The 25,844-nt window shown below is 51.0% G+C and overlaps 1 protein-coding gene across 4 annotated transcripts; it reads right to left on the reverse strand.

Moving 5' to 3' along the window:
* Positions 1-13,616: 13,616 nt before the first annotated feature.
* Positions 13,617-18,494, reverse strand: LOC113953970. 4 transcript variants are annotated; one of them, XM_027657755.1, is made up of 8 exons: positions 18,374-18,424; positions 17,436-17,485; positions 16,963-17,256; positions 15,179-15,699; positions 14,754-14,792; positions 14,471-14,578; positions 14,017-14,041; positions 13,617-13,749 (listed from the first exon to the last, which is right to left on the reverse strand). In XM_027657755.1, exons 4-8 carry the CDS (start codon positions 15,585-15,587, stop codon positions 13,677-13,679), a joined length of 654 nt encoding a protein of 217 aa, XP_027513556.1. In that variant the 5' UTR covers positions 15,588-15,699; positions 16,963-17,256; positions 17,436-17,485; positions 18,374-18,424; the 3' UTR covers positions 13,617-13,676. The 4 variants fall into 4 exon arrangements, with proteins under 4 accessions (XP_027513556.1, XP_027513553.1, XP_027513557.1 ...); XM_027657752.1 differs by having other exon boundaries at positions 14,471-14,593; XM_027657756.1 differs by lacking the exon at positions 16,963-17,256 and having other exon boundaries at positions 14,471-14,593; positions 15,179-15,484; positions 18,374-18,494.
* Positions 18,495-25,844: the final 7,350 nt, after the last annotated feature.

Consider the following 25,844-nt stretch of genomic DNA (forward strand, 5'->3'; position numbering starts at 1 on the left):
GCTGAGCAGTGTGTGTCCGTGGAGCCTGCAGTGGCAGAGGGACAGCAAGTGGCACGGGGAGGCTGTTCAGGGTGAGGGATCCGCTATCTCTGCGCCTCAGGGTTTGGTGCTGTACCCGGTGTCACCAGCACATGTCACCCCCACCAAGGCTCCGCATCCCGGCTGTCGCATCTGCTGAGCGTGATGAGCAGAACCTGGCTCTTGGTTCCATCAGCCAGAGGAGGGAATGAGCCCTGGTGCTGGCCATTGGGGGGGGATTGGAGTGGTGTTACCATCTGCTCTCTTCCCTTTTGCACTGTGTGATTCTGCCTTGATCAGAGAAGGTATAAAATTAAGCAGGAGGGGGAGCTCGTTTCCTTTCTGTGAACTCCAGGCTTGAGACAGCTGCAGAGCAGCTTGTTTTCAAATATTCCTACCAAACACAGTCAACTTGAAGCTCCCTCGGGCACCTTTGGATCCTTCTGTGCTGCTGCTCCTCTGCTCCTTTACCTGGGAGCTATGGGCTCTGGAACACCTGGCTACTGGGTGGGTTTTTACCTGTACAAGATTTTTTTTTCTTAGAAAAGCGATCAGGTCCAATGAAAACATGTTCTGTTTACAAACCACACAGAAGCAGATGTTTTGGTACACTAGTTAATAGGATGGTTTGTGGAAGATGCCAGGAGGTGAATTAGTTGGTTCAGCTGGAGAATTGTGCCAGTTGGTAACATCAATGCTCAGTGCTGATAATCCTGGACCGTTTTGTTCTGATGCTTAAAGCTTTGTGCCATGTTTTCTGTTGTCCTGCTCCTATGTCTGCCTCTCAGTTAGTGTTTTCCAACTCAGTCCCTCTTTGGGAAAATAAAGCCTCTTTGGGAAAATAAAGCCTCTCTCACCTACCTCCGGTCTTTCTTTTGTGCAAATAGCAACTCTCTCAGTGTGCAAATGGCCATGTAGCCATGCTACCACGTTTTTGATATGTTCTGCTAAGGAGCAAATAACTGCTGACAGTTCATTGACTGTCCTTATTTTGATTTCGTTAGCCCCAAGTCGAGTGGGGTAGGATAGGCGTCCGTGGGCTGCTTAGGGATTCCTCGGACATTGGTAGACACTTAAGTGCTTCCTGGGCTTTTCCTGAACTTGTGATGGCTGCACACTCCAGTGGAAAAGACACAGAAGGCAGTCTGAGACTGTAGAGATCAGTTCAGTGACAGCAGTGTGCCAAGTGATGTCTGCAGCATAAGCCTCTCAGACAGGTAAAGCAACACCTTCCTTTCTTGAGCGTGGGCCTAGGAGAGGTTTAGGTCACCACAAGCAAGAAACCAATGAATTTTTGTTTCCCTCTTCAGACTACTGCCAGCTGTGTACCATCCACAATGTCTGTTGCCTCGATAAATGTAAATGAAATTTGCTAAATCTACCAGAAAAGCAAAAGCATCTCCAGCTTGTATGGCTGAAGATAGAACATGAAGGTGTACATCCTAGTACTGGGTGTGAATCCTGGTAGTTTGGGGTTGTGTGGTGCCTCTGGTCCTTCAGAAGTCGGGGCAAGGCTGAAGGAAGGAGGGAAGCCCCCACGGCTGCAGGTGAGGACAAGATTGTCTGTTTCAAACCTGCTTAGTCTAGAATTGGGAAAAATGGGAGAAAAAATTTTCTCCCTCTTTCTGTCCGGCACTGGGCAGAAGTTTAAGATGGTGCTGCACTGAGCTCTTTATTTTGTGGTATATGTTTTTTCCCTTGGTTTTTAATTTATTTCTAAGTGATGCAGTGAGGAGCAGAAATGAGTGTGTGTGTTTGCTTCCCAGCAAATCCAGATGTGACGTGGAAAGCATAAGTGAGGATTTCCAGCCTTGACTGCCCAGGCAGTCTGGAAAAGCTTAGTAGCTGAACAATAGGTATTTGTATTACGTGTGTGTTTCTCTCTGGGGACCATTGAGTTCACTGTGTGTGAAAGTCGTCCCTGAAGAAGCAACCCTGAACAGTTTTTGATAATTGCAAGTGTAACGTCCTTAACGTTCTTAAGACAAGACAATATTAAGAATGTCTTTCAAGAGGCCCATGTCTGTTTGGGTGGCTTTGTACTCTAGACAGTGGATTTGTTAGACTGGCAGAAATGCTTGTCCACCTGGAAGTGTGCTGCCATAATCAATATTCCCTGCTTAAGAATTAATTGGGTTTTTTAACTTTTTTTTTCTTCTGTACAGATTGTGGATAGTTTGGGGAAAATATCTGTGATAACTAAATGAAATGTGTTTAAGTATTTCCTTTCTAGAGGGGTGGCTTGTTATTTTGTTATGAATCCTCAAGGAAATGAAACCAGAGTCTGATTTGCCATTGGGTCCCTGCAGTTCATAATCTGCTGGACCAGGGTTTTTTTGGACAAGATAGCTATTAACAAAGTGCAAACTCTATCTAAGATGAGCTAAATAGCTACAAAAGAGAAATGGTTTCCAAAGAATTGGATATCTGTTTTCTTTTGGAGTAGCTTTGCCTAAGGCAGGGATGCTCCAGTGTCTGCACCTTCTTCCAACTTCTTCCCGCGAAGGTGCCACACGAGCACACGTCCCCAGAGCGCCAAACTTGGGGTGTTGTGTATGAAGTGAAAAGCAAAACAGCTTTCCTCCTCTGCAGTAGCTCAAGGTTTGCAGTCCTGTGCCAGGTAGTTGTTCTGAGCTGCAGTATTTCCCTGTGCTGAAGCCGAGGGAGAACCAGAGAACCCCCGGCCCACACCAGGGACTAGACAGGATTTTCTGCCCAACCCCCTCCAACCCAGTGAGGGGCAGGTTGGGAACGAGGTCCTGTGAGGGCTCTGCCTACCTTTTCATCCTCTCTGTATACGTATTGAGAAGAACTTGTTGTTGCCAGCCTGAGTCAAATGAAAATATATTGGTGTGTTAAGGGAAAATATAAATATGTTGTTTTAGTAGGAAGCATTGGGCTTTACAGATAAAGCAAAGGTGGTTCTCTGTGGGCAGAATCTATTTTCTGTTTGGGTTCTACTGCACAAAATTAACATCAGTTTAAAGGCATAGAAGGATACCTTTAAGATCTTGGATCTTAAAGACCTTGGAGCATGTGAATCTCTTTCCCTGCACCATCCCCAAGAGGTCTAGTCTTGGTACTCGCTGGAATACTTACTGATTTCTCAAACTTTTGTTCTATACTAGAACAGTTCTGGCAGTGGGAGCAGCTGATGACAATTGTTTGTAATAGACCCTAAAAAGCCCTCCCAGTCTGTGTTTATGAAACAGCTTGAGTGCTTTTTCACTGGCTTCTTAGGGCTTAAATCCAGAGTTTGAAATGATGCCTTGTGGTTGAGTGAGTGTCTTCCTGCTGAATTCAGCAGGCATTCGGTGAATTTGGGCTTCTGCAGGTGAATTCAGCCTGGTGTTGTGCTTTTGTTTGTTTCCGTACTTGGGACAGTGAACCAAATGTCTTTTTCCCTCGCCATGGGCGCTCTGAGGAGACCAAATGTCCAGAATGGTGCCGGTGACTTTGCTTGTGCGCCTGCTGGGTGGAGGAGCTGGTTTGGCTCTGTGTGGCCCTGCTCTGGAGGCCGGCAGGGCGCTCTCTGGGTGCCCAGCAGCGCTGCCCTGGGAGCAGAGCAGCCCACGCTGGGCTGTTCCTCAGGGCAGCTCTTGTACTCTCTCTGATCCCTTGCAGCGGAGGAGGTGGACCAGCTGAAGAGCCTGTTGCAGCCAAAGCAGTGCGAGCTGGTGCTGGCCGTGCTGAAAGCAGAGGAACTGCCCTGCCACCAGAGATGCTGAGGAAGGGCTGAATTGGTGGTTACCACGACAACCCATGGGCTGTAGCTGAGCTCCACACACCGCCTGCCCAAGGAGCTGCAGGTAATGGAAAGCCAGCTTGTGACCCCCAACTCTTAAGGGCTTCAGAGATGGTTGGGTCATCTCTGAGCTCCTTGGAAAGAAACACCACTGCTCCTGTTCCTGCCGGACCCATGTGGCAGCCTGCATGCTGAGGATGAAGGGGCAGTTGTGCCAAGTTCAAGGGAAAGGGAGGAAGGAGCACACTGTGCATATCCTTTTCCTTTCTGCACATTTGGAGACTAAGCAACTCCTGCTGATATTGGGGCTCTTGGAGTCCTGTGGATGCAGAGTAGGATGGGGACCAAGGGGCAGGAGGGCTTTGCAGGGAGGATGCTGCCCCAGAGGGACAGGCAAACACGACTCGTGCTCCGGGCTCGCGGTGTCCAGAAGTGAAAGCGGGGGCTCTGCAGGCACAGCGGCCGCAGTGGGGGCTGAGGAAGGACCCCCGCTTGCCACAGCCCCTCCTCGTGGGAAAGGCCCTGCCAGCCACAGACAGGCTGCTCTGCAAGGCACGGGCCAGGCAGCTCTTGAAGCGCTGTGCAGAGCTCAGCCCGCAGCAGAAGCTTCCAGGAGTGGCTGTTCTGCTGCGCCACAGCCTCCTGCCTGTTGGGGACAGGGCAGGGCATCCTCTGCTCCCTGAGGTGCATTGACAGTGCCCTGTCCAGACAGTGCTCAAGCCTCACACAGGAACCCCTGGGGCAGGTGGTTCAGGGCTGAGGAAGGATCACCCTGGCCAAGGGCCCTGACAGTCCTGGGTGCTCAGTCCCTGTCAGCTCTCCTGCCCTGGCACCACCCTCATACCTGGCCCCAGAGGTGTCCAGCCCTCTGACCTGCCCTGAGGAGCCCCCAGGCTCATGGTGGTGCCCCCAGGAAGGCTCTGACGTTGCCTCTGAGACACTACTGCAGAGACACCAGCACTGCTACCAGTTCCATGAGCCCTCAGGGCCTACACAAAGGCAAGGACACAAAGGGACCGAGTGGAAGGGAGAAGATCCCAGAGCTGAAAAGTCCACTGCTGTAGTCCACTGCCAAGGTTCCCAGGAAGCAGCAGCCCTGACTCCCAGGCAGCAGAGGCAACCAAGGCTGTGAGGGACAGCTCTGGGGACTACCAGGGCTCTGCTCCATGGGTCCTCTAAGCTCTTGGCTCCTGACCGTCCACCTGCCTGCTGGGGGTGCCCAAGGTGTAGCAGAGATGGGAATAGATGAGAACTGAGACAAATCACTTCCTGCTGCCTAAGCAAATTCAGCTCAACTTGGAGCCTGGATCCATATGTCCACAAGGTCTCTGAATCACAAAACACCCTTTGGAGGCCAAGAATAATATTGCAGGTCTGTATAAATAAAAATGCAAACAAAGCAACCAACTGCCAACTCACAAGAAAACCCAAAAACCCAATCCAAAACCCACAATAGAAGCATTATATCTATTATCAACAGCTGGTCTTGGAGCTTCCTCAGCTCCTCTGAAGTCCTGTGAGCATGAGGAGCACTTTATTGTTGCTGGAATTGTCCACTGTTGACAACATTCACTGCTGTTTGAGTTTGGGAACACCCCACTTGGATACACTACTCCAGAGTGTAAAGGTCTCTGAAAGGACGATGAACATCGGAGCCCGTTGGACCCACAACCCTGCAATTAATGCAACATTGATTTGTATGCTTTTGCTTGGATTGTGTTGCATTGATGGAACTGTAAGTTGGGGTCAGAATGCATACTTAAATTTACTCCAGGAAGTTACCCACAGTTATAATCTGTCCAAATGCTGGGTCTGCGCTCAGTTGCCTAAGAACTCACGGAGTGGATTCCCAGTTATTGGAACACCTTTAGCTATGGACGATATGAAGCTAACAGACTGACTGGGCTTTACAATTTGTATTTGAATTTGATCTTGACCCATTTGTGCTTAACAAAACCTTGGTTAGTTGTGTGCAACGATGTTCACAGGCTACCATTGAAGCCGGTAAAGGGGGAAATTCAGAAGACAAGGGTTGTGGAGAAACTCTTATTTGTGGGGAAGTTTCCATATTGTAATTCGTATTGGAGTTATGGGGCAGCAAACGTGGAATAAAGTGCAAACTAGGAAAGGGGGGAAATCTACTGCTCCCAGAGGATGGCCTGTGCCACAAGGAAAAGGATGGTACTGGTTATGTGGGAACACTGCACGAAAGGTTTTACCTTTAGGATGGAAAGGTGAATGTACCTTAGGATCCATTTATCCACCCATTACCATGATGGCCCAATTAGAAACAGGGTGGACCCAAACACTCCTTAAGCATTTTAAACATAGTCCAGACCCATTCGTCCTGAGACCGACTGCATTCCATAGCTTTACCAGGTGGTTCTTACCTTGGCTGAGAGTAAGTGAATTGGAGAAATCAACAGTTAATCTTTCTGCCATAATGGAAACATTGTGGAATGCTACTGCAGATGCTATGGCAGCCCAGCAGTTAGAAATAAGCAGCCTTTCACAGATAACTGCAAAACAGAAGGGCTTTGGACATGCTATATACCAAAGAAGAGGGTGTGTGCACAGTAATCAATACCAGCTGCTGTAGCTATGTAGATCAACATGAACGTATTTCCACTGATCTGTCAGAAATATGGGAACAAACAAAAACCTTACACCAAATAACCCTAGTAGATACCTCATGGGGATTTGGAGAGCTATGGAGTAAACTGACATGGTGGCTTCCTGATATTAACTGGTTGAAAAAATTGTTTTTTACCATTCTAGGAATTGGACTTTTAGTACTGATGACCAGCGTTAATGGCCCAGTGTTCCCTCTGGTGTTGTAAAAGGTAAAAGCTTTACCTTATAGGGTCTGGAAATGGAATGACATAAGACTCCAAGTTGAAACAGGAAAATATTTTAAAAAGACTCCAAATGGGAATAAGATGTTATAAAAGCAAAAGAATTTGCACTATTTTTAAAGAAAGGGGGAGTTGATAAGGGAAAATGTTAAGTTGCCATTGATAAGGGAAAATCTTAAGTTGCCATGTAATTGACGTAGTTTAATAGGTGCAATTTTAAGGTTGGCGTGCTGTTGCTAAGATAGCAGCCACGTTGCCGGTGAGCACCCAATGGGGAGTTGCCCAGAGGCAGCCAATGGGAAAGGTGCATGATGGCGGGAAGGGGCAGCCAATGGGAGAGTGTGCAGTGTAGCAAAATGTAGCCAATAGACAGCCAATGGGACACCGAGCTGACGGGCAGCCAATGAGGAGCTGTCGCCACAGGAAGGTGCTGAGGGACTTGCGGTGCTCTGAGAGCAAGGTGGAAAATTCAGAGAGGAAGACTCTAAGCCTTCATCCCCTACGACCACCTGAGACGACCACCAGAGAGAAGTGCTCAGATACCAGGAGGCGGGTACCGAGATTTACATAGAGCACCACCCACTCTTGCACAGGTTATGAATATGTAAAAATATGCAATGAATATCTATGAGCTAACTGGATAAAACAGAAGCTGTGATGGGGGAGCAGTACGTGCCAGAGCTATCCCCCGCGCGTCAGGTGCTGTAATAAACAAATACCGGCTTGATAGCACCTGTGGCTATTGGGTTTTACTACCACTGCTTTTTCTCAGCATCAGTAGGTAGGAATGATTTGAGTTTTGTTACACCTTTGATTCCCCTGAGGCGACCAGACTCTTCTGTAGTAGAATGTTTATATTTGTTAATGTCAAATTCAACCAAAGAACTGTAATTAAGGAGCAGGAGTGGAAGTAAAGGGAGTCGCTGACTAACCTGTTGAACTCCTCCAATCACTGCCCCAGAAAGAGGGTCCATGGATTCTGCCTCTGGATCCTGGTTTGCATCCCATCTTTCCTACAGCTGTAAGACTCAAGGGGTGGGGAACATCCTGATCTACACAAACTGGTAACATCATGAGTAGAATAATGTGTTTGGTTTGTTCCCAACTGCAATGGACACTCTGGATTTTAATGTTATACCCTGTTATTATAATGCTGTTATTTTGCTGGTACTCATTATAAAAAAAATATATATATGAGTGTACTATGTAACCCAAAACAAGAGGATACCAATCATTCCAAAAACACATACATTGATATAACAATGCTTTTTTTCCAAAATTGGTAATTAATTCCATATGATGCTCTGTTTGATATTGCTAACCATTAATATTTTTGCAACAACTTGAAGTTGTAATTGTAATATAGGCAGCACCCTTTTAAACTACTATAAAATTTGGGAGATTGATGTATCCCAACTGTCTTAGTTTAACAAGATTACAACTTAGAAATTAAGAGACTTCAGGTGGAAGCATGGAAAAGGAAAACAAACAGCTTTTTATTAGCAAAATCGGAATAAACAACAAATGGTGCAATCAAAAACTTTCAGAAGAAACAAAACAAAGCCCCAAATCCCCAGGTGGGCGGGAGAAACCTGCACAACCCAGGGTGGGGGGAGGCAGGACTGTCGTGGCAGTTCAACAGCTGCTCACAGCCACATGTGCTCGCAGCCAGCAATGAAGGAGTCCCTTTTTCCCACAGGCAGTCTTGAAAGCAGAATACCTCGCTCTGAGATGGGTCAGTCTCTCTCTCTCTCAGTCATCCTCTACGAGGTGTCCCATGGGGAAAAACTTCCTCTCAGGAAAAGAGAAAGAGGCAACCAAGAACTGGGCTCCTGCTCTGTCCGGTCCCGGACCAAACCCCAAAAGCCCCCAAACAAAGGACACTCCAGCTGTCCTTGTGGCTTCCCTGCAAGACCTCCCCCTCTCTCCACTCCTGTGCTGCCCCCCACGTGCGGCCCCACTCTGCCCCCACCCCCTCCCTGACTCCCCCCATTCCGGAAGAAACAGATGGGGGGGATGGGGATGGGACCCTAGGGAAGAGAAAGAAAATTCCAACATCTCTTTTCAACCTATGACGCCAGTATACTTGGCGATAACATGCACATGGACAGTGGATGCTGTTAAAGCCTGGAGGCCAGAGGTACCTGCAGTAGCACTTCATAGGGTGAAGATAATTGACTGCAGTCATGGGGGATTCTGTAGCAGGATGTTCTAACCCAATAATACCTAGATCAAAGAATGCAAACAATACAAGCTCTCATACAACTTTTTCTGCTGGCACCAGGGTGCTGTTTTGGTGTTGAATTGTGCTAAAACCAGCCTGGTTCACCAAACCTCGAACACACATCCTGCTTTTTGAAGCAGCATTTGACAGATAATCTTCTCACTGGTCTGTAAATCTGTGGCTACCAGTCCATCACTTTATAAAAACCCAGTCCAACTTTCATATGGCAGAGTCTTCCACAGACTTCCTTGAGCTGTGGAACTTCTCCCATGAAGCAGGGATGTCTCTTCATGGTCATCCCCCAGGGTGTGTTGTGCTCATCATTGGGCACTGGCAGTTCCAGGGGGAACATGGGCTGTGACATCACAGCTCTGGGAGCTGTGGGATCATGTGAGTTCTGGGGCCACTCCACAGTGGGGATGGAGACCATACAATGATGGAATCCTGGAATGGTTTTGCTTAGCAGGGACCCTAAAGATCATCTCATTCCAGCCTGAGCAACCTTCCACCAGACCAGGCTGCTCAGAGTCCCATCCAGCCTTTCCTTCAGTGTTCCCAGGGATGGGGCATGTACAGCCCCTGTGCACAGCCTGTGCTAGGACCTCTCCACCCTCACTGGAAAGAAACATCTTCCTTAGATCTCACCTAAATGGATCCCCTCCAGTTTCAAAGCCATTCCCCTTCTCCTCTCTCCACAGGCCCTGCTGAACACTGTCCCATCTTTCTTCTGGGCCCCTTCAGGTCCTGCCTGGCCGCACTGAGGCCTACCCAGGGCCTCCTCTTCTCCAGGCTGAGCAACCCCAACTCTCTCAGCCTTTCCTCAGAGCAGAGGTGCTCCAACCCTCTGATTGTCCTTGTGGCCTCCTCTGGATGGGGCCAACATGCTGGGAACAGAGCTGGGATGCACCTGCATCACCAGTGTGATCCAGGCTGCACCCGCTGGTGCCAAGCAGGGGCTGTGGCCACGCCCCAGGGGCTCCCTGGTGCATCCATCGGTGCTTCCCAGCCTCTGCCTGCTGGGACACCTGGAGCTGTGCCCATGCACAGGGAGCACTGGCCCCCATGGGGCTAGGAGTGACACAGTGACCCTGGTGTGCACATGGATCTGGCCAAAGCCAGGACCAGCAGAGACCTTCCAAGCCCTCCCTATGGCACTGGTCCCCTCTGCCCTGCTGCCCGCAGTGCTGGGGATGAGCCCAGGACATGGGAGATGTCTGGGCTGAGGGTGCACATGGCTGGGACAGATGTGAGGCTGATATCCAGCTGTTGTTCTCTTGGCTGCACACAAACATCACACCCCCCTCTCCTCACCAGCCAGTGATGGTTTCAAATACTCCTAACATCAACCATGGAGGCTGCTCAACATCCATTGTTGGGGGCTGGCCTTGGAAACTGCCAAAGCATGGGAGCTCTGTGATTCCCAAAGGAAAGGAGAGAGGAAAAAATGACCAGGAGCAGTGCAGGAAGCCAGAATGACAGAGGTGAAAAGCTGGTGATCCTGGGTGCATGTGAAGTGTTTGTGGGTTTAGTAGGCCCTTGGTATCTCTTGCAGTCTTGTGGGGATGTTTGTGGTGGGGCAAGTCCAGAGGAACATTTTTGATCAGCAATGTGTAGAACATGAGCTTTGGAAAAAGGAAAGGTTCACAGAATCACGAATCACAGAATCACAGACTGTGCTGAGTTGGAAGGGACCCCACAAGGATCATTAAGTCAAACTCCTGGCCCTGCACAGGACCATTCCCAGGAGTCAGACCATGTGCCCAAAAGTATCATCCAAATGCTTCTTCAGCTCTGGCAAGCCTTGAGGCCATGACCTGGGGAGCCTGTTCAGTGCCCAGCCTAACCCTCCTCTGACACAATTTTAGGCCATTCCCTCAGGTCCTGTCACTGGTCACCACAGAGAACAGACAGTGCCTGCCCCTCCTCTTCCCCTCACAAGGAAGTTGTAACTGCAATGAAGTCTCCCCTCAGTCTCCTGTTCTCCAGCTGAACACACCAAGTGCCCTCCTCATACAGCTTCCCCTCCTCATACAACCACTCCTCATACAGCTTCCCCTCAAGGCCCTTCCCCATCTTTGTTACCCTCCTTCAGACACTCTCTAATGGCTTACAGTCTTCTTTATATTGTGGTGCCCCAAAATTGCCCCAATATTGAGGTGAGGCCGCCCCAGGTCAGAGCAGAGCAGGACAGTCCCCTCCCTGGCCTGGCTGGCAATGCTGGGCCTGATGCCCCCCAGCACAGGGTTGGCCCTCCTGGCTGCCAGGGCACTGCTGATTCATGGCCAACTGGCCACCCACCAGGACCCCCAGGTCCCTTTCCTGGCACTGCTTTCCAGCATCTCATTCCCAGTCTGTCCATATATTCAAGGTTGCCCCATCTCAGGGGCAGAATCTGGCACTTCCCCTTGTTGAACTTCCTATGGTTGGTGATTCCCAGCCCTCTGATTTATTGAGGTCTCTCTGCAGGGCCTCCCTACCTATGAGGGAGTCAACAGATCCTCTCAGTTTTGGATCATCTGCAAACTTGCTCATTGTCCCTTCCAGTCATTGATGAAGATGTTGAAGAGCACAGGGCCTAAGATGGAGCCCTGTGGAACCCCTCTAGTTACAGGAGGCCAGTCTGATGTCACCCCAGTCACCCTTTGTGCCCAACCCATAAGCCAATTGCTCACCCACCCCATGATGTGTTTACCAGCTGTGGGCTGGACAGTTTGTCCAGAAGGATCCTGGGAGAGACATTATCAAAAGCTTTACTGAAATACAAAAACCCCAAAGAGTTATGGCATTTCTTAGAGATTTAGCAGCAGAAGCCTGGAGAGAGTGTACTGGCATAGATTTTGTGAGCGTGGGATGGTGGTGCTCCATCTGTTCAATTAATAGTGAGTGAAAATGATTTATGGACTCCCATAGACACTGATCACAAAATCCAGCAGGGCTATGCTCAACTATGGGACATAAAAGGCCCTGATGGGCAGGAAATCGTGTCCCTCCCCACTGTGTCAATGGATATGTGCCATGGTGTTAACAGCACATGCAGATCCTGCTGTAAGAGTATATAAGCCAGCAAAGCTGAAGAAAGTCACCTCATGGGTGACGAGGAAAATAATGTCTGTTGCCCTTCTCTCTGCCCACACAGATGCTCCCACCTGTGCATCCAGGTGAGCATCAGTGTGGGCACAGAGAAGAGCCCACCCGGAGCTGGATCATGGGGTTTATGGACACACAGGTTCCTTTTGACACAGGGGAATGGAGATGTCTTCACTCGAGGTGCTCACGTGTCCATGTGCAATACAGGGAATAGATTTGATATGGATTTATCCATCAGACATTGTTGATACTTGTGCAAGTCACAGAGATCTTTTTGGTTCAAGGCATCCAGAACACACTTCTAATGGGTGTGGGAAGGGCTGGGCCTGGTGGAAGGGCTGGGTGTGGACATTTTGGCATGGCCAGGGCTTTTGGTGAGGTGTTGCCCTGCCAAGCCAAGTGCTGGCAATTCCCTACCAGAAGTGATGCAGACAAGCCCAGGGGGTGGCACAGGGCAGGTTCCTGGGGACAGGGACAAAGCCTGTCCCTGGGAGCTGCAGGGAATGTCTGTAAACCCCCTGAGCTGTAGGGGGTGGAAGTGGGGTTGGGAAGGGAAGGGGGAAGAACACGGTGAGAGGAGGAGCTGGAGGAGCAGCTCCAAGGCTCCCAAGCTCCCAGCGCTTGCCCAGTTCAGCAGAGCCCAGCAAGCCCAGCCTGGACCCCCCAGTCCCATTTTCCCAGCTCAGGAGCTCTGTCAGAGAGAACAGGCTGGGCTGGGTGACTCTCCCTGGGCACTGGCCGTGCTGGAGTGCTCCCTGGGCTGGCTGCGGGAGGGCCTCACCAGGGCATAGGTTGTGTTGCTGTTCAGCTCTTGCACACGAGGCTTTAGAGAGAAAAAGGAAAGCCCGTTATTTCCCCTGCTGGCTGCAAGTCCTGCGCAAGCCTCTGGTCCTGGGCTACAGGAGAGCTGCAGGGAGCTGGGCCCTTTGCCTTCAGTTTTGGTTTGATTATTTTCCCCAGTTTAAACCCCTAAATTTTACATGTGACATTCCATCATGAAGTATTTTTTCCAGGGAAAATATTTACAGATGATACCAAGAAAATAAAATATTTTCCTTGGATGAAAATCTATCTCATAAATATCTCTATCTACAAGTGCTTCCCTTCAGTTCTTGGTGGAAATGGCCCTGTGGGACTCCCCAGCCCAAGCCACTGGCACAGACCCTGAAACCCATGCCCAGGCCCTGCTCCCTGGTTTGGCATCAAGGCTGTGCCACAACTCACCCCATTCCGTCCAACATGGGCGATGGTGGAGTCTGCGGGGGGGGGGGCAAAAAGCACAGAGTGAACCCTTGCTTCTCATTCTGAGAGGGACAAGCCCCCTTTGAACAGCAGGTCCCTGGGGTCAGCACTGAATTCGCTTCCCTGTTTGCCCCTAATCTCACCCCACTCCTGGCAGCAGAGGAAGCTGCCCTTCCATCTGTGAATGCAGAGCAGGGATGGGGATCTGTTGTCACCTTTCCTGTGCAGTCTGTGTGTGCAGGGAAGAAGCTGGGGAGCAACAGCATGGGGAGAAATCTGCCCTTGTTCAATGGGAATTGTTTTGCAAATCCCACTTGGACAGAAATTGCTAGGATTGCATGTGGAATTGGGAAAGGCCCTGCAATGAGAGGAGGGGATGGAGAGGATGGAAAGGGGGTTTGTGGCGGGTCCTGTAACTCGGTGCAGCTCCTGAGGCTGCGGCACAGCCGGTCAATGGTCTCTGGGTTGCTGGTGATGCCAGAGGCAGCCAGGACACAAGAGGGGGTCAACCACAATGGGGAGCTGGTATTTCGTTGTCATCAATCTCTTCAGCCTCGTGGCTGGGAACTTGCTGCTGTCTGGAGAGAGTTGGGGGAAAGGGTTTCGGAGTCTGTCCAGACTCTGATGAGCCCTTTGGAGTCATTGCCATGGATGATTCTGTCTTGCATCGGGTCCATGGCTGGAGCCAAGGCCAGGGCAAGCCCTGCTCCTCTCTGCCTGCACCATGGGGGAATCCACCCACGAGCACAGACCAGACTGCCTCTGCCCAAGGACCACTCCAGGGGGCCTAGGATACCCCGTCTCCATCAACCCCCAGCCCCCAGCCCACAGGGATTGCTGCTCACCTTTGGCATCTCTCTCTGCAGGCTCCTGCAAGGAAAAGAAAGGGAGAGGTGGGAGGCAGAGTTCCTGCACAGCCCTGACTTTCCATGCTCTGGGCTGTGCAGTGAAGGTGATGGGCTGAACCTCCACATCTCACTCAGAGAGGGATTTTTCAAGCCCAGCCTATAAAACAGTGAATCCCCTTTCCCAGCCTGGCCTCTCCCAGGCTCTCAGCAGCTGTGCACAGGATGGGAGCCAATGTGTGCCTGGTGCAGGGCACCTCTTTGGTAAAGTCTTTATCATCTCAGCAGATTTACTTCCCTCATTTGACAAATGAAAGGCCTGAGAGGCTCAGCTTCATGTGAAATGGGATAAGGATCCAGCCATTCTAAACTAGCATGGGTCAGAGAGCAGCAGCCCTGCATTAAGTGCAATTTTGGCCTCAGATTTTCCCCTTGACATCCCCAAATCACTCACCTTTCCTCACAAAACAGTAGGTGGCTGCAGCCAGGAGGAAAAGAGAGATGGTCACTAATCCTATCATAATGTCTTGGGAAAAGGTCTGAAAGCCCAGGGGATTGGTATCTGGGGGCAGAGAAGCTGTTGGGGAAGATGGGGAATTATGGGGAGTGGAAGCAGAGAGCAGAATACACCCTTAGAGCCAAGCGAGGTCCTGGCTGATGAATGTCCTGCGGCTGGCAGCTGGGCAGCCTTGGCCCAATGCTGAGGAACATTGGGTGTGAGGGAGGGAATCACGCACCATTGGTGGCTGTCCCTGCCTGGGAGTTGGACCCACTACCTGGGAGGAGAAAGGCACAGGCTGAGAATCTGCAGCTCCCCCAAGTACTGCACAGATTCAGCCACCATGGGGATCCCCTGATCCACCATCTATCAGCTGTGGGGATCAATAAATGAATGCCCTGCACAGCTATGGCTCTGCATTAGATCTGGCACCACCACTCTCCCCTTTCCATGATGCTGGGGCAGGAGAGGAGCAGGATTCTCTCCTGGGACTGGGAAGAGTGTCCCTGGTGGCAAGGGCTGGGCTGAAATGCACACTGACCCCCAGCATCCCAACTGCCTGGGGATATGCCATGAGGTGGGGCAGGGCAGGTTCCCCTCCCTCACCTGGGCTCTGAGGGGCCTGGGAGTGTTTCCTGTCCATCCCCAACTCCCAGGACTCACCTGTGACTCTCAGGTTCTGGGGAGCACTGAGGGCAGAGTTCCTCACTCGGTTGCTGTTGTCCTTGTGCTGGTAGCCACATGTGTATGTCCCCGTGCTCCGCCTCATCGTGGTGAAGAGCATGTAGTAGCTCCCCTTCTTCTGTTGGGCTTTCAGGCTGTGAAACTCCACCCCATCCTTGCAGAAGACAATTCGGGTGACAGGAGACTTCATGACTGTTTGGCACCGAAACAAAATCTGTTCTCCCTCCTGTGCTGCATCCAAAGTGACATTGGTTTTCATATGGAGGGACAGAGCTGGAAGGTCACCTGCAGAGACGGCAAAGGGATGGCCCAGGACAGTATAACTCTTGTCAGGGCTCGAAAAAGACTCTGTTCTGGAAGGGAAAGAGTTTCCCCTCCAGGGGTTCATACTTGGGGACCCCTTCCCATCTCCAGCCCCACACAAAACCTTTCACAAGACCTATCCCTGTACTCATCATCCCCTGGGGAGCTGCAGATGTCCTGGGCCATCACACCAGCACCTGCATCGTGGGGCACAGAGAGTTTTGGTCAGAGGGGCAGCAACCCAACTCAGCCCGTGCACCCCGTCCACGTTCCCACTGCTGAGCCTGTGCTGGGCAGGAACCATTCAACCCATGGGGCTCCATCCTGAGTGCCTTGTCTCCAGGCTTGACACTTCCCCAAGCTTGTTTTCATTGGGTTTGTGGTTCCAGGTGGATGCTTCTGGTATAGTCTCACACTATAAACAACATAGAGAATGGCCTAGAGAATGGTCTTAGATGGGGTTTGCTGGGCAGTCACACACTCCTAAGGGCTTTGGGGAGGGTTCAGCAATGCAACCTCAAGCCCCTGCGCTCTGGTGGTGCTTGAAGGGGGGAGGGGGGGGTCCCTCTCTCAGGGAGGGGTTTGGAGGATGGTTGCAACTTGAGGTTGAGCTGGGCAGGTGGAACCTGGAGACCTGAAGGCACCTGAAATGCAATTTGTTGTCCTCTGGCTCCATCCCTCTCTCCAGAGAATGCTCTTGGTGCCATCAATCATTGCCCAAACTGGCAGGGGGATGTGTTGTGTAGCGTGACTGTTTCCCTGTCAGGGATCTAGGATTCATACAGGGGGGTGAAGCTGCTTTGGGACAGTTTAGGGGAGGTGATCTGAAAGCTCCAGTCCTGAGCTCCCCACCATCCTGTTTTGGGTGCCCTGTGAGTCTGGAGAAAGGTGAGGGCATTGGACACAGAGATGCAGGAGGAAGGTGGGAATTGTGGACTGGAGGGCTGCTGAGCAGGGCAGGACAGGGCCCACCCCGGGCACAGGGCAGAACCCAGGGAAAGGGTGTGTGGAGCAGCCGTGCAGCAATGAGGGGCAGAGCTGCTTTGGGGAGGGCAGGAGGACGATTGCTTCCTGCAGCTCCCTTGGACCTCTAAGCAATGGGGGTGATTTTCAACCCCTCTAAGGGGGTTTGAGTCATAGAGTGAGACCTGGCAGATGCTGAAGTGCTTTAAGGAGCCAGAGGCATCCACCTGGAATCAGAAACCCACCCAAAATTGGCTCTGATGTGACAAAGATTCCTCCATGGCTAAGACCCAAAATGCTCCTGCTGTGCAATGCCTTGAACTTGAGGTGCATGTTGGGGGCTGCTGATGCTGAAACCCAAGACCCTCAACTGCCCCAGAGCAAACCTTTCCCTATCCTCCCAACAGACCAGAACATGCCAGGGGGCAGCTCCCTCACCTGGGCTCTGTGGGGCCTGGGAGTGTTTCCTTGGAGTGTGCCCCATTGCCATGACTCACTTGCGAAGCTCAGGTTCTTAGAAGCACTGAGGGGAGAGTTCCTCACTCGACTGCTGTTGTTCTTGTGCTGGTATCCACATGCGTATGTCCCTGTGCTCCCCCTCGTCATGGGGAAGAGCATGTAGTAACTGCCCTTTCGATGCTGAGCTCTCAGGCTGTGCACCTCCACCCCATCCTTGCAGAAGATGATTCAGGTGGCAGGAGACTTCTGATCAATTACGCACCAAAACAAAACCTGTCCATCATCCTGTGCAGCAGTGGGGATCAAAGAGAGATCAGGAGCTGGGAGGTCACCTGGAGAGATGGAACAGTAATGGCCCAAGAATTTGTTACTGTTGTAAGGGCTGGGAACTACCTCAGCTCCGGGAGGGGTGAATTTCCTCTCCAGGGATTCACACAGGGAACAAAGCCCTTTCTGGTTTCCATCTCCAGCCCCAAACAACTCCCTTTACAGGATGTGTCCCTGTACTCACCAACCACTGGGGAGCTGCAGATGTCCTGGGCCATCACATCACATCGGCACCTGCACCATGGGGCACAGAGGGTTTTGGGCAGAGGGGCAGCAACCCAGCTCGACCCGGTGCCCCTGTCCACGTTCCCACTGCTAAGCCTATGCTGGGCCAGAACCTTCCCAGTCACGTGGCTCCATTCTGCGGGTCCTTTGTCTCCTGTTTGACACTTCACCGAACCCATTTTGGTTGGTTTTGTGGTTCCAGGTGGATGCCTCTGGCTCCCTGAAGCACTTAAGCATCTGCCAAGTCTCATGCCATGAACCAGATTCCCTCTGAGGGGCTGGAAACCGCCCCCATTGCTCAGAGGTCCATGGGAGCTGCGGGAAGCAACTGTCCTCCTGCCCTCCCTAAAGCAGCTCTTTCCCCTGTGCTCCACACACCCTTTCCCATGTGTCCTACCCTGTGCCCGGGTCAGGCCCTGTCCTGCCCTGCTCAGCAACCCTCCAGTGCTGAGCCCCAAGGCAAAGCCAGCCCCCAACTCACTCAGCACCAGCGGCAGCAGCAGGAGGAGGAGGAGGAGGAGGAAGGCCGGGTGAGCAGGACACAGCCTGGCACATCCCAGCTGCCCCAGCATTGTTTGGGCACTGCAGAAACAGTCTCTCCTGGAAGTGTCTGCTGTGGGCTGAGCTCTGTACAGTGCTTCAAGAGCTGCCTGGCCCGTGCCTTGCAGAGCAGCCTGTCTGTGGCTGGCAGGGCCTTTCCCACGAGGAGGGGCTGTGGCAAGCGGGGGCCCTTCCTCAGCCCCCACTGCAGCCACTGTGCCTGCAGAGCCCCCGCTTTCATTTCTGGACACTGTGAGTCCGGAGCACGAGTCGTGTTTGCCTGTCCCTCTGGGGCAGCATCCTCCCTGCAAAGCCCTCCTGCCCCTTGACCCCCACCCTGCTCTGCCCTGCTCTCACTGCTCCTCCCAGCTCTTCTGCCACATGGAGCCAAGGGATTCTCCAAGGAGAAACTGACCATGGGCACAAGTGGTTCCAGAGCTTTTGGGATGGTAGCCAAGGCCATGGGGGTTCCAGTGGTTCTTTCCCCAGGAAGTGCCGACAATACTCCATTGTGAAGGAACCCCCCCCAAGGCCTTTCTGGGCAGTCCGTGTGCTGAGGAGTTTCTTGTAAGGGCCTGTCCACTAGTACTGCCCCTGTGGGGAATAAAGAGGATGAGATGGACATCTTGGTATGGTTTTAGGGCTGTGACCTTGTTGGGATCAGGGAGATATGGTGGATTGTTCCCATGGCTGCTGTTGCAATGCAGCCACAGGACTATCCAGGAGGTACTGGCTGAGAAGATGAGGAGTAGGAGTTGCCTGTTATGTGAGAGAGCAGCTGGAGCCCATGATGCTCCCCTGGGGATGTGTGGAACTGCAGGTCATGTGCACGTGTGTCTCAAATGGGACATGAGACTCCAAGTCTGCAGCACCACCCTGGGGTAGTTGCAGTGGGAGAAGAGGGTCAGGTTTGGTGCAGCCTGTGCACATCCGTGCAGCACAAAACAGACACAGTTCAGAGCACAGCTGCAAGTGAGTTATTGCAGAACAGATGAAAAGAGAGCAAAGGTGGGATGTGAAAAAGCTGCAGTGTTCAAAACAACTGCCACCAAAACCTGAAAGAACTTGGGGGAGCTTTCATCAGAAATAGCCTTGACTTTTTACACCTTCAGCCAGTGTAGAGATGTCCCAACTGATAACTAATCTTATACGTTTGTTTTGGAGCACATCTGCATGTGTTGCTCTATTTCACGTCCTTTATCTCAAGGCAAAATAGCTGTTTATTATTTGCCTGAGTTTAGGGGTCAGGAATATTCACCGTTAGTAATTGTTGCTGAGATTTTTAACAACTAAATCAATACTAGAACAAACATTACTAACCTGTCTATGAGACATTTCAACGTGGAGGAGCAAATCCCATTTTGCATCCTGAGTTAACTAATCACTTTATTGTTCTTTCTCGAGGTGTCTCTCATCCCCTTGCACTAAGTTACCCAATTGATTGCAAATCTTAGTTTCCAAATTTGAGCACTATCTGGACCCATCTCATTTGTTTAACTTTATACTACTCTATTTTGGGGTCTCGGTTTGTGGAAGTACAACTGGGACTTGGTTTCAAGTCTCATCATCTTGGCAAACCTTATGGTCTGACACTGATTATGGTCATAGTGCAATGGCTCCTCATTTTGATTTACATTCTCCCCTTTACCCTGAGTTTCCTCACCTTGTTCCAATATTTGATCCCCCTCATGGTAAAAAGCACCAAAAGAAAATTTTCCGCACATTGAATCAGAATTTCTCATGTTGCAGCTTGTGCCTGTTGCCTCTTACCTGATCAAGGTACATCTCCAAGTGATGTCATATGGAGAGGGAAATGTAGCAAGGACAGTGAGCCCCAGACTGGTCCCTGAGTCTTACAGACACTGTTACCTGGGCAGGTGGTGGAGTCTCCGTCCTTGGAGATATTCAAAACCTCTGGATGAGGTTCTGGCCAAGTGGTTCCAGGTGTCCCTGTTTGAGAAGGGGGGTTGGACCAGATGATCTCTCCAGGTCCCTTCCAACCTCAACTACTTGGTGTCTCTGTGATTCTGTACAGGGTATGAGAGACTCAAAACCACAGATTTCAGAATCTATGAGGTCCAAGGTAGCTGGATCTGTGCCCGTTTCCTGTGTGTTAAATTTTCACTTCCCCTTGGCCATTTGATCATTTGCACATGTGGTGATAGGAAGCATGTAAGAAGACGAGTGGTGTGATCCAAAGGCACAGAATCCTTCCGTGTTGGTGAAGTATTGACCAACAAACAAAATTGAAGTCAAGAAACAATTCAAAAGTGTCTGGAAAAATCATTATAGTGTGTTCTCTGTATCACTTTATTCCCTAATTCTGGTGGTGGTTGAAGAAATAATGGAGCTGGAATTTTGATGTCCTAAGGAGAAGTCATGAAAGGAATTGTATATTGCTTCCTGCTTTTTGTGTCCAGCCTTCATTATAATTTCCCTGAGCTTGACCTCCCACCCCCCTGTATTCCCTGGGCTCACTGTGTTCTGGCTCGTGCTGCCAGAAGACTCAGATAATTTTTAGGGCATTTCTCCCTCCTGTGACTTGGTGCCTGATCCTCCCATGCCAGGGCAGATCCATTGAGTGCCTGGTTTAACAAATGACGTGAACAGCAGCCAAAGTGCAACCCAGAGCAGAGCAGCTGAATTACCTAATAAATTCTTCCCAAAATCTCAGGGAACAGTCCTGGGAATCTTGGACTGTAAGTGTTTTCACAGCTTGTGTGTGTGAAGAATCTGGGATGTACAGCACTATGGGAACCATTTCTTGTAGAGAAAAAAGTGTTAAGTTGCAATTATGATTTTTATGTGATATGTTTAATAAATTTGCATTTCCTGGTTCTTTTTTTCCCTGTTTCTGTTTTTAATCAATGTATATCAGTACAAGTTTACTCTTTGAATATTCCTTCTAAAACTGAAACCTGAACTGTGAATTTCTCCAGGGTTACTCTGCAAATTTACACCTGTGTTTTGTGTCTGGTTCTTAAAGAGTCTTTTAGGAAAATAGGAAATAAGGGAGAGGGAGAGAGACAGATGTTGTTATTCCTTGTTCCAGTGAGTCTGTATCTTGTCCTCTGACCATAGCAGGAGCAAGGGATGTATTTCATAAGAAGAACTATGAGGCTTAATAATATGCAAGGATTTTAAATTTTAAAAAAAGATGCTAAACATCTTTAGGATGTAAAGTCTGGTGAGAATTGGATTTAATATTCTCTCTTCCAGGTGTCAGGGCTGTTCACTCTCCCTGATGTCCTCATTTTCTGTGGCCTGTGCCACATGTTCCCCTGCTGGTTCTGCTGGAAGGATGAAGAAGGACATGGGAGAGAGGAGGTGCAGAGCCTGTGAGAGGAAGGAGCCAGGAACCATCTTGAAGAATTGAAGAAAGAGGGGGCAGAGCAGAGAATGGAACAGAAAGTGAAACCTTCTCTGCAGTGTGTTAATGCCAGTTTCTGGAAAAACATAGGTCTAAGGAACACAGTAAAAAAACCATAGGCAGTTGTAGAGTCTGCTGTTAGGGACCTGTGGGCAAAGAGACAACCAGCAGTGGAACAGAGTGTGCCTCTCTCCTCCTGCAGGGACCACAGCACAACCAGCTCCAGAAATCCCCTCTGTGCTCTGAGGGGGTGGCAGCAACTGTGGCTCAAAGGGCCAGAGCAGGTGCCGATGTGGCAAACCCAGAATGCTTGATCTGCCCCTTCTGGGCTTGCTGGGGAAAGTTCCCCCTCTCCTCCCACCTCAGCCCTCCTGGCCCCCGAAGCAGGTCTGGCTCTTGAGATGTCAGAAGAGTCAGTTGGGTTTATCATCCTGCTCTAGCTGCTGCTGACAAGCCAGCAGGGACCACCAGACAGCACCTGTCATCTTCTTATCCCTCTTACTATATTTGGCCCTCATTTTCTTGCTCTTTTATCTCTGAGGAAGTGGCTGAAGAGGGAATAACTCATACAAACCATGAGGAGAAAACTGAGAGCCAACCAGAAATGATGTGAAGATGGAGATCTCAGGCCTGGATCAAGAGTCCACTGGAGAGATAAGCAGAGCAGAGGATTCCCAGCAGCATTTCCAGATGTCCGGGACCGTGGAAGTGCTCTCCTTGGAGCTGTCTGAGATGAGATCCCATGGGCTCTGGGATTTCTCCCCTTTCACTTGTCCCCTCGGTGATGTGAGCAGCTATATTGACCAGGGCTGAAGACCTCCTGCAACTTGTCTTGGATGGGGACACGTAGAAGGAAGCAGGAGCTGGAGGTGCGGAGAGGGAACTCAGAGGTCACAGGCAGGTTTAGAGGTGAGATTCACACCAGAGCTGGTGGCAGCTGAATGGCAGGGTACTTGGTTGGATCCATTTGGCATGGAGATATTTTGGGTAATGCATCATTTCTGAAAATAAAGTAATTTTGCAGGCTGTCCCTTGCACAAACAGCTCACCTGCTCCTGCTTATCCCAGAAAGCTCACAAGGATCACTGAGCAAGCAGGAGATTCCAGTGCCATGCCATGGTTCTTGCTCAGTTCCAGATAGCCTTTGGATAATATTGAAACACTGTTCCTTGTAATCTCCTTGATCAGAGTGGAGTCTTCTGGGCATGGGGAACAACAGAGGCTTCTTTTCTGCCCTGCTCTGCTCATTTGAACCCAGAGACTCAGACATCAGTTTCCCACCAGCAGCAGCCCAGAAAGGCACTGTTGATTTCTCTGAAAGCAGCTGCAGACTGTTGGTCAGGGGTACTTGCTGTGGCTTCATTCTGTCCCACCCCTGCAGTTGCTACTGGGACAGGACCTTCAGCCAGGTTGGATGAAGACCCTGCAGAAACATTCTGACACTTCACGCCTTCTGTGTGACCTTGTCCAGCCTCCAAATGCCAGTCTGGAGAGGCCCGGGGCACTGTTAGGATGTGCATTGGATATGCTTGACCTGCACAGGTGTCTGAATTCAGGGGGCACCACGGAAGCACCTTTGTCATGTCCTCTATCTCTGCCTGAACTGGAGTGAAATCCCTGGCTGAACATGGACAGCAGTGTGAATCCCACCCTGAAAGATCCAGTCCTGGGCAAGGAGGTTTCCAGTGGTACTTGGGTTTCCTGTGGGTGTCCAGGAGATCCTGTGCCCAGGTCTGGGACACAAGGCTCACAGGAGACACATCCCTTCTGCAGCAGCTGCACGTGGTGCTTGAAGCAGGAAAAGCTCTAAAACAAGGACGAAGGAGGGCAAAGATCTCAGCCAAGCACAGGAGGTCTATTTTGAAGTAATGCCCTCAGTAATCATTGTCATCCTGGGAATTTGTAAAGATGAGGTAAACACAACCTTATCATATGAGAAATGCAGTCATTTCTGCTGATATTGACCTCAAAGTTATTTTTGGGAACTAAATTACAGGAACAAATCTCCAGATTTCAGAACTGAAGCAGGAGAGGTTCTGGCTGCACTGAAGGAAGACTCATGAGGCCAATGCAGCAGGAACAGGGCCCTGGGAACCAGTTAGTCAGTGAAATGGAACAGTGGGGCCTGAGAGAAACCTGCCTGTGCAGAAGCACTGTGCATTCCAAGTTACAGCTCAGGAGTCTCAGTGACTTGTCCAACATGGGAGCTCCTTTTCCATTTCTCAACCAGCAGACTCCTCAGGAGTAGGAAACTGAAAACGCTGACTCAGAAAAGCTCTTTTCCGTCCTAATAACTGTACTTTGTCCTTCCCATTTTACAGGGTTCTTGGAAATGTGATAGTGTGATCTGGACCTGTGAGCAACCCTGACCTCCCACAGCACTCATCCAACGGTAGGAAGACCCTGCCTGGCTCCTGCTGGGGTTCTCGCCACCCACCAACAGCTTCTCCCTGCAGAGCTGTGGGCAACTCCCCAGGCAGGATGAGACCTGACCCCGGCAGGCAGCAGGGTCCCTGCCCTGGCAGGAAGAACCCCGGAGCACAGGGCCCCTCCTCTGCAGGACAGCCCCGGGCACCCCTGGCTGCACCCCCACATTCCCACTCCCTGGCAGAAGGAGCCCACCTGCACTGTCTGACGGTGCTGCAGGGAAGGCCTGCCCTGGAGAACATCCTCCTCCTGTGCAAAAAGAGAAACTGGGAGAGTCCTGACAGATATGCAAGGCTGTGGGATGTGCTAGCTTTAGGAGATTCCTCCAGGAACACAAGCGACCTTGCCCTGCACCTGTAGACTCACTCTGCAGAGGAGTGTGAAGTCGTGTCCACAAGGAAAGTCTCAACTGAACACCTGCCAGGAGCCCTGCCCAGCTGAGCAGCACAGCAAGAGCCAAAGGCAGCCCTTTCTCTGCCCCTCTGGGTTCCCCACAGGCGTCCCTGAGGCTCCGGGGGAACCTGCTGTGGAACAGGCTGAAGGAAACAATGATGTTCCCTCTTCTTACCTCTTCAGTGACACTTCTTTCCAGCAGTGACATTTCTCCTCTTAGAAAATTAACACAGTATTATGATCACCTTTTTTAGTTTCATCATTACACAGCACACCAGGAGGGTGACAGCAAAGGATCTGATGACTCCTTGGCACAGTGAGGGGTTTCCTGGAGTCACAGCCAGAAATGTATCAGGGCTCTGAGAGGTGTCCACCCTTGAGCTGGACTGATGCACTCCTCACACCCACTGGGGTGTTCCGAGACACGAGTCCTTCCCTCGCACAGACACAGGCAGTTCATTGCAGCAGTGGCAGTGTCTCCCTGGGCTGCTGCTGCCACTCCCAGAACCTGGAGCCACCTCAGCCCTGTAGTGCTCCCACCCTGCCCACTCCTACACTTCAGAAGAACATTGGTGTTTTCTACTCACTGGAACTGCCCAGTCCAGCCCCTCCCCGGTCCCCCCATCTCCCTGCCCTGCCCCAGCCCAGCAGAGTAGCACAGTCGTTTCTGGTCGTGCAGCAAGAAAGGGAGGAAATAGAGGACAGCGACAGTGACTGCGTGTGGGAGGCATGTCTGAAGGCACATCCTCCCACAACTGCGTGTCTGGACTGCTCAGGAGATCATCAGTTCATGCGGTAGCTCTTGCAGCTCCAGGGCCAGACCCGTTTCCCAGTGGCCCAGGCAGCTGCTGCCACGTGGGCACAAGCTCTGCTGCCCAGGAGGGTCCTGTAGTGCAGGGCTTTGCAGATGGCCACGTAGTGGTCGTAGGACATGATGGTGAGAAGGGCAACCTGTGCTGGGATCAAGAAGAAAAGCAAAAAACACCAGTGCAACTCCTCCTGAGTAGGAGATGCCCCTGGTGTTCCAGAGGGAATTGGTCATGGCTTTGGGGACCTGTGCAACTCCTGTGCAGCTGCTCCTGAGTAGGAGATGCCCCTGGTGTTCCAGAGGGAATTGGCCATGACTTTGGGGACCTGTGCAGCTCCTGTGCAGCTCCTCCTGAGTAGGAGATGCCCCTGGTGTTCCAGAGGGAATTGGTCATGGCTTTGGGGACAGTGGTGCAGATGCAGCCCAGGCGTGTGAGGGAGAGGTGGAACAGGAAGAAGTCCCTGGGGGTGTGCAGGTGGTGGTGGCAGGCTACGACACTGAGGACGAGGCCGTTCCCCAGGAGGGCAGCCAGGGAGATGCCCAGGAAGAAGCAGAAGTGCAAAAACTGCAACCCTCGCATGCCAGGAGGAGGGAGTGGAGGATGGAACTGCTGTTGGACATGAGCTTCCTCCAGGCATCAGGAAGTGTCCAAGGAGGAAACGGCAGTGAAAACTTCAGGGACAGGTTTCCTAGATCAAAACCCATGAATTCCTCTGAGCATCTACCCTCATCCCAAGTATCTGCAGTCACACATACGTAGATTGTGGACTGTCGAAGGCAGGCTTAGCATGACTTTAAGATGATTTCTTCTGAATTTTTTGATTTATTTT

Source organism: Corapipo altera, unplaced genomic scaffold (genome assembly GCF_003945725.1).
Source record: "Corapipo altera isolate COAL_440 unplaced genomic scaffold, ASM394572v1 308, whole genome shotgun sequence".
In the NCBI taxonomy this organism is placed as follows: domain Eukaryota; kingdom Metazoa; phylum Chordata; class Aves; order Passeriformes; family Pipridae; genus Corapipo; species Corapipo altera.

Coding starts and splice junctions, on each gene's coding strand:
- LOC113953970 (XM_027657752.1), bottom strand. CDS start 15,587: ATGAACCCCTGGAGGGGAAACTCTTTCCCTTCCAGAACAGAGTCTTTT. Junction 14,042..14,470: donor CTACTGTTTTGTGAGGAAAG/GTGAGTGATTTG, acceptor TTTTCCTTGCAG/GAGCCTGCAGAGAGAGATGC. Junction 13,750..14,016: donor TGCAGAGAGAGATGCCAAAG/GTGAGCAGCAAT, acceptor AACTCTCTCCAG/ACAGCAGCAAGTTCCCAGCC.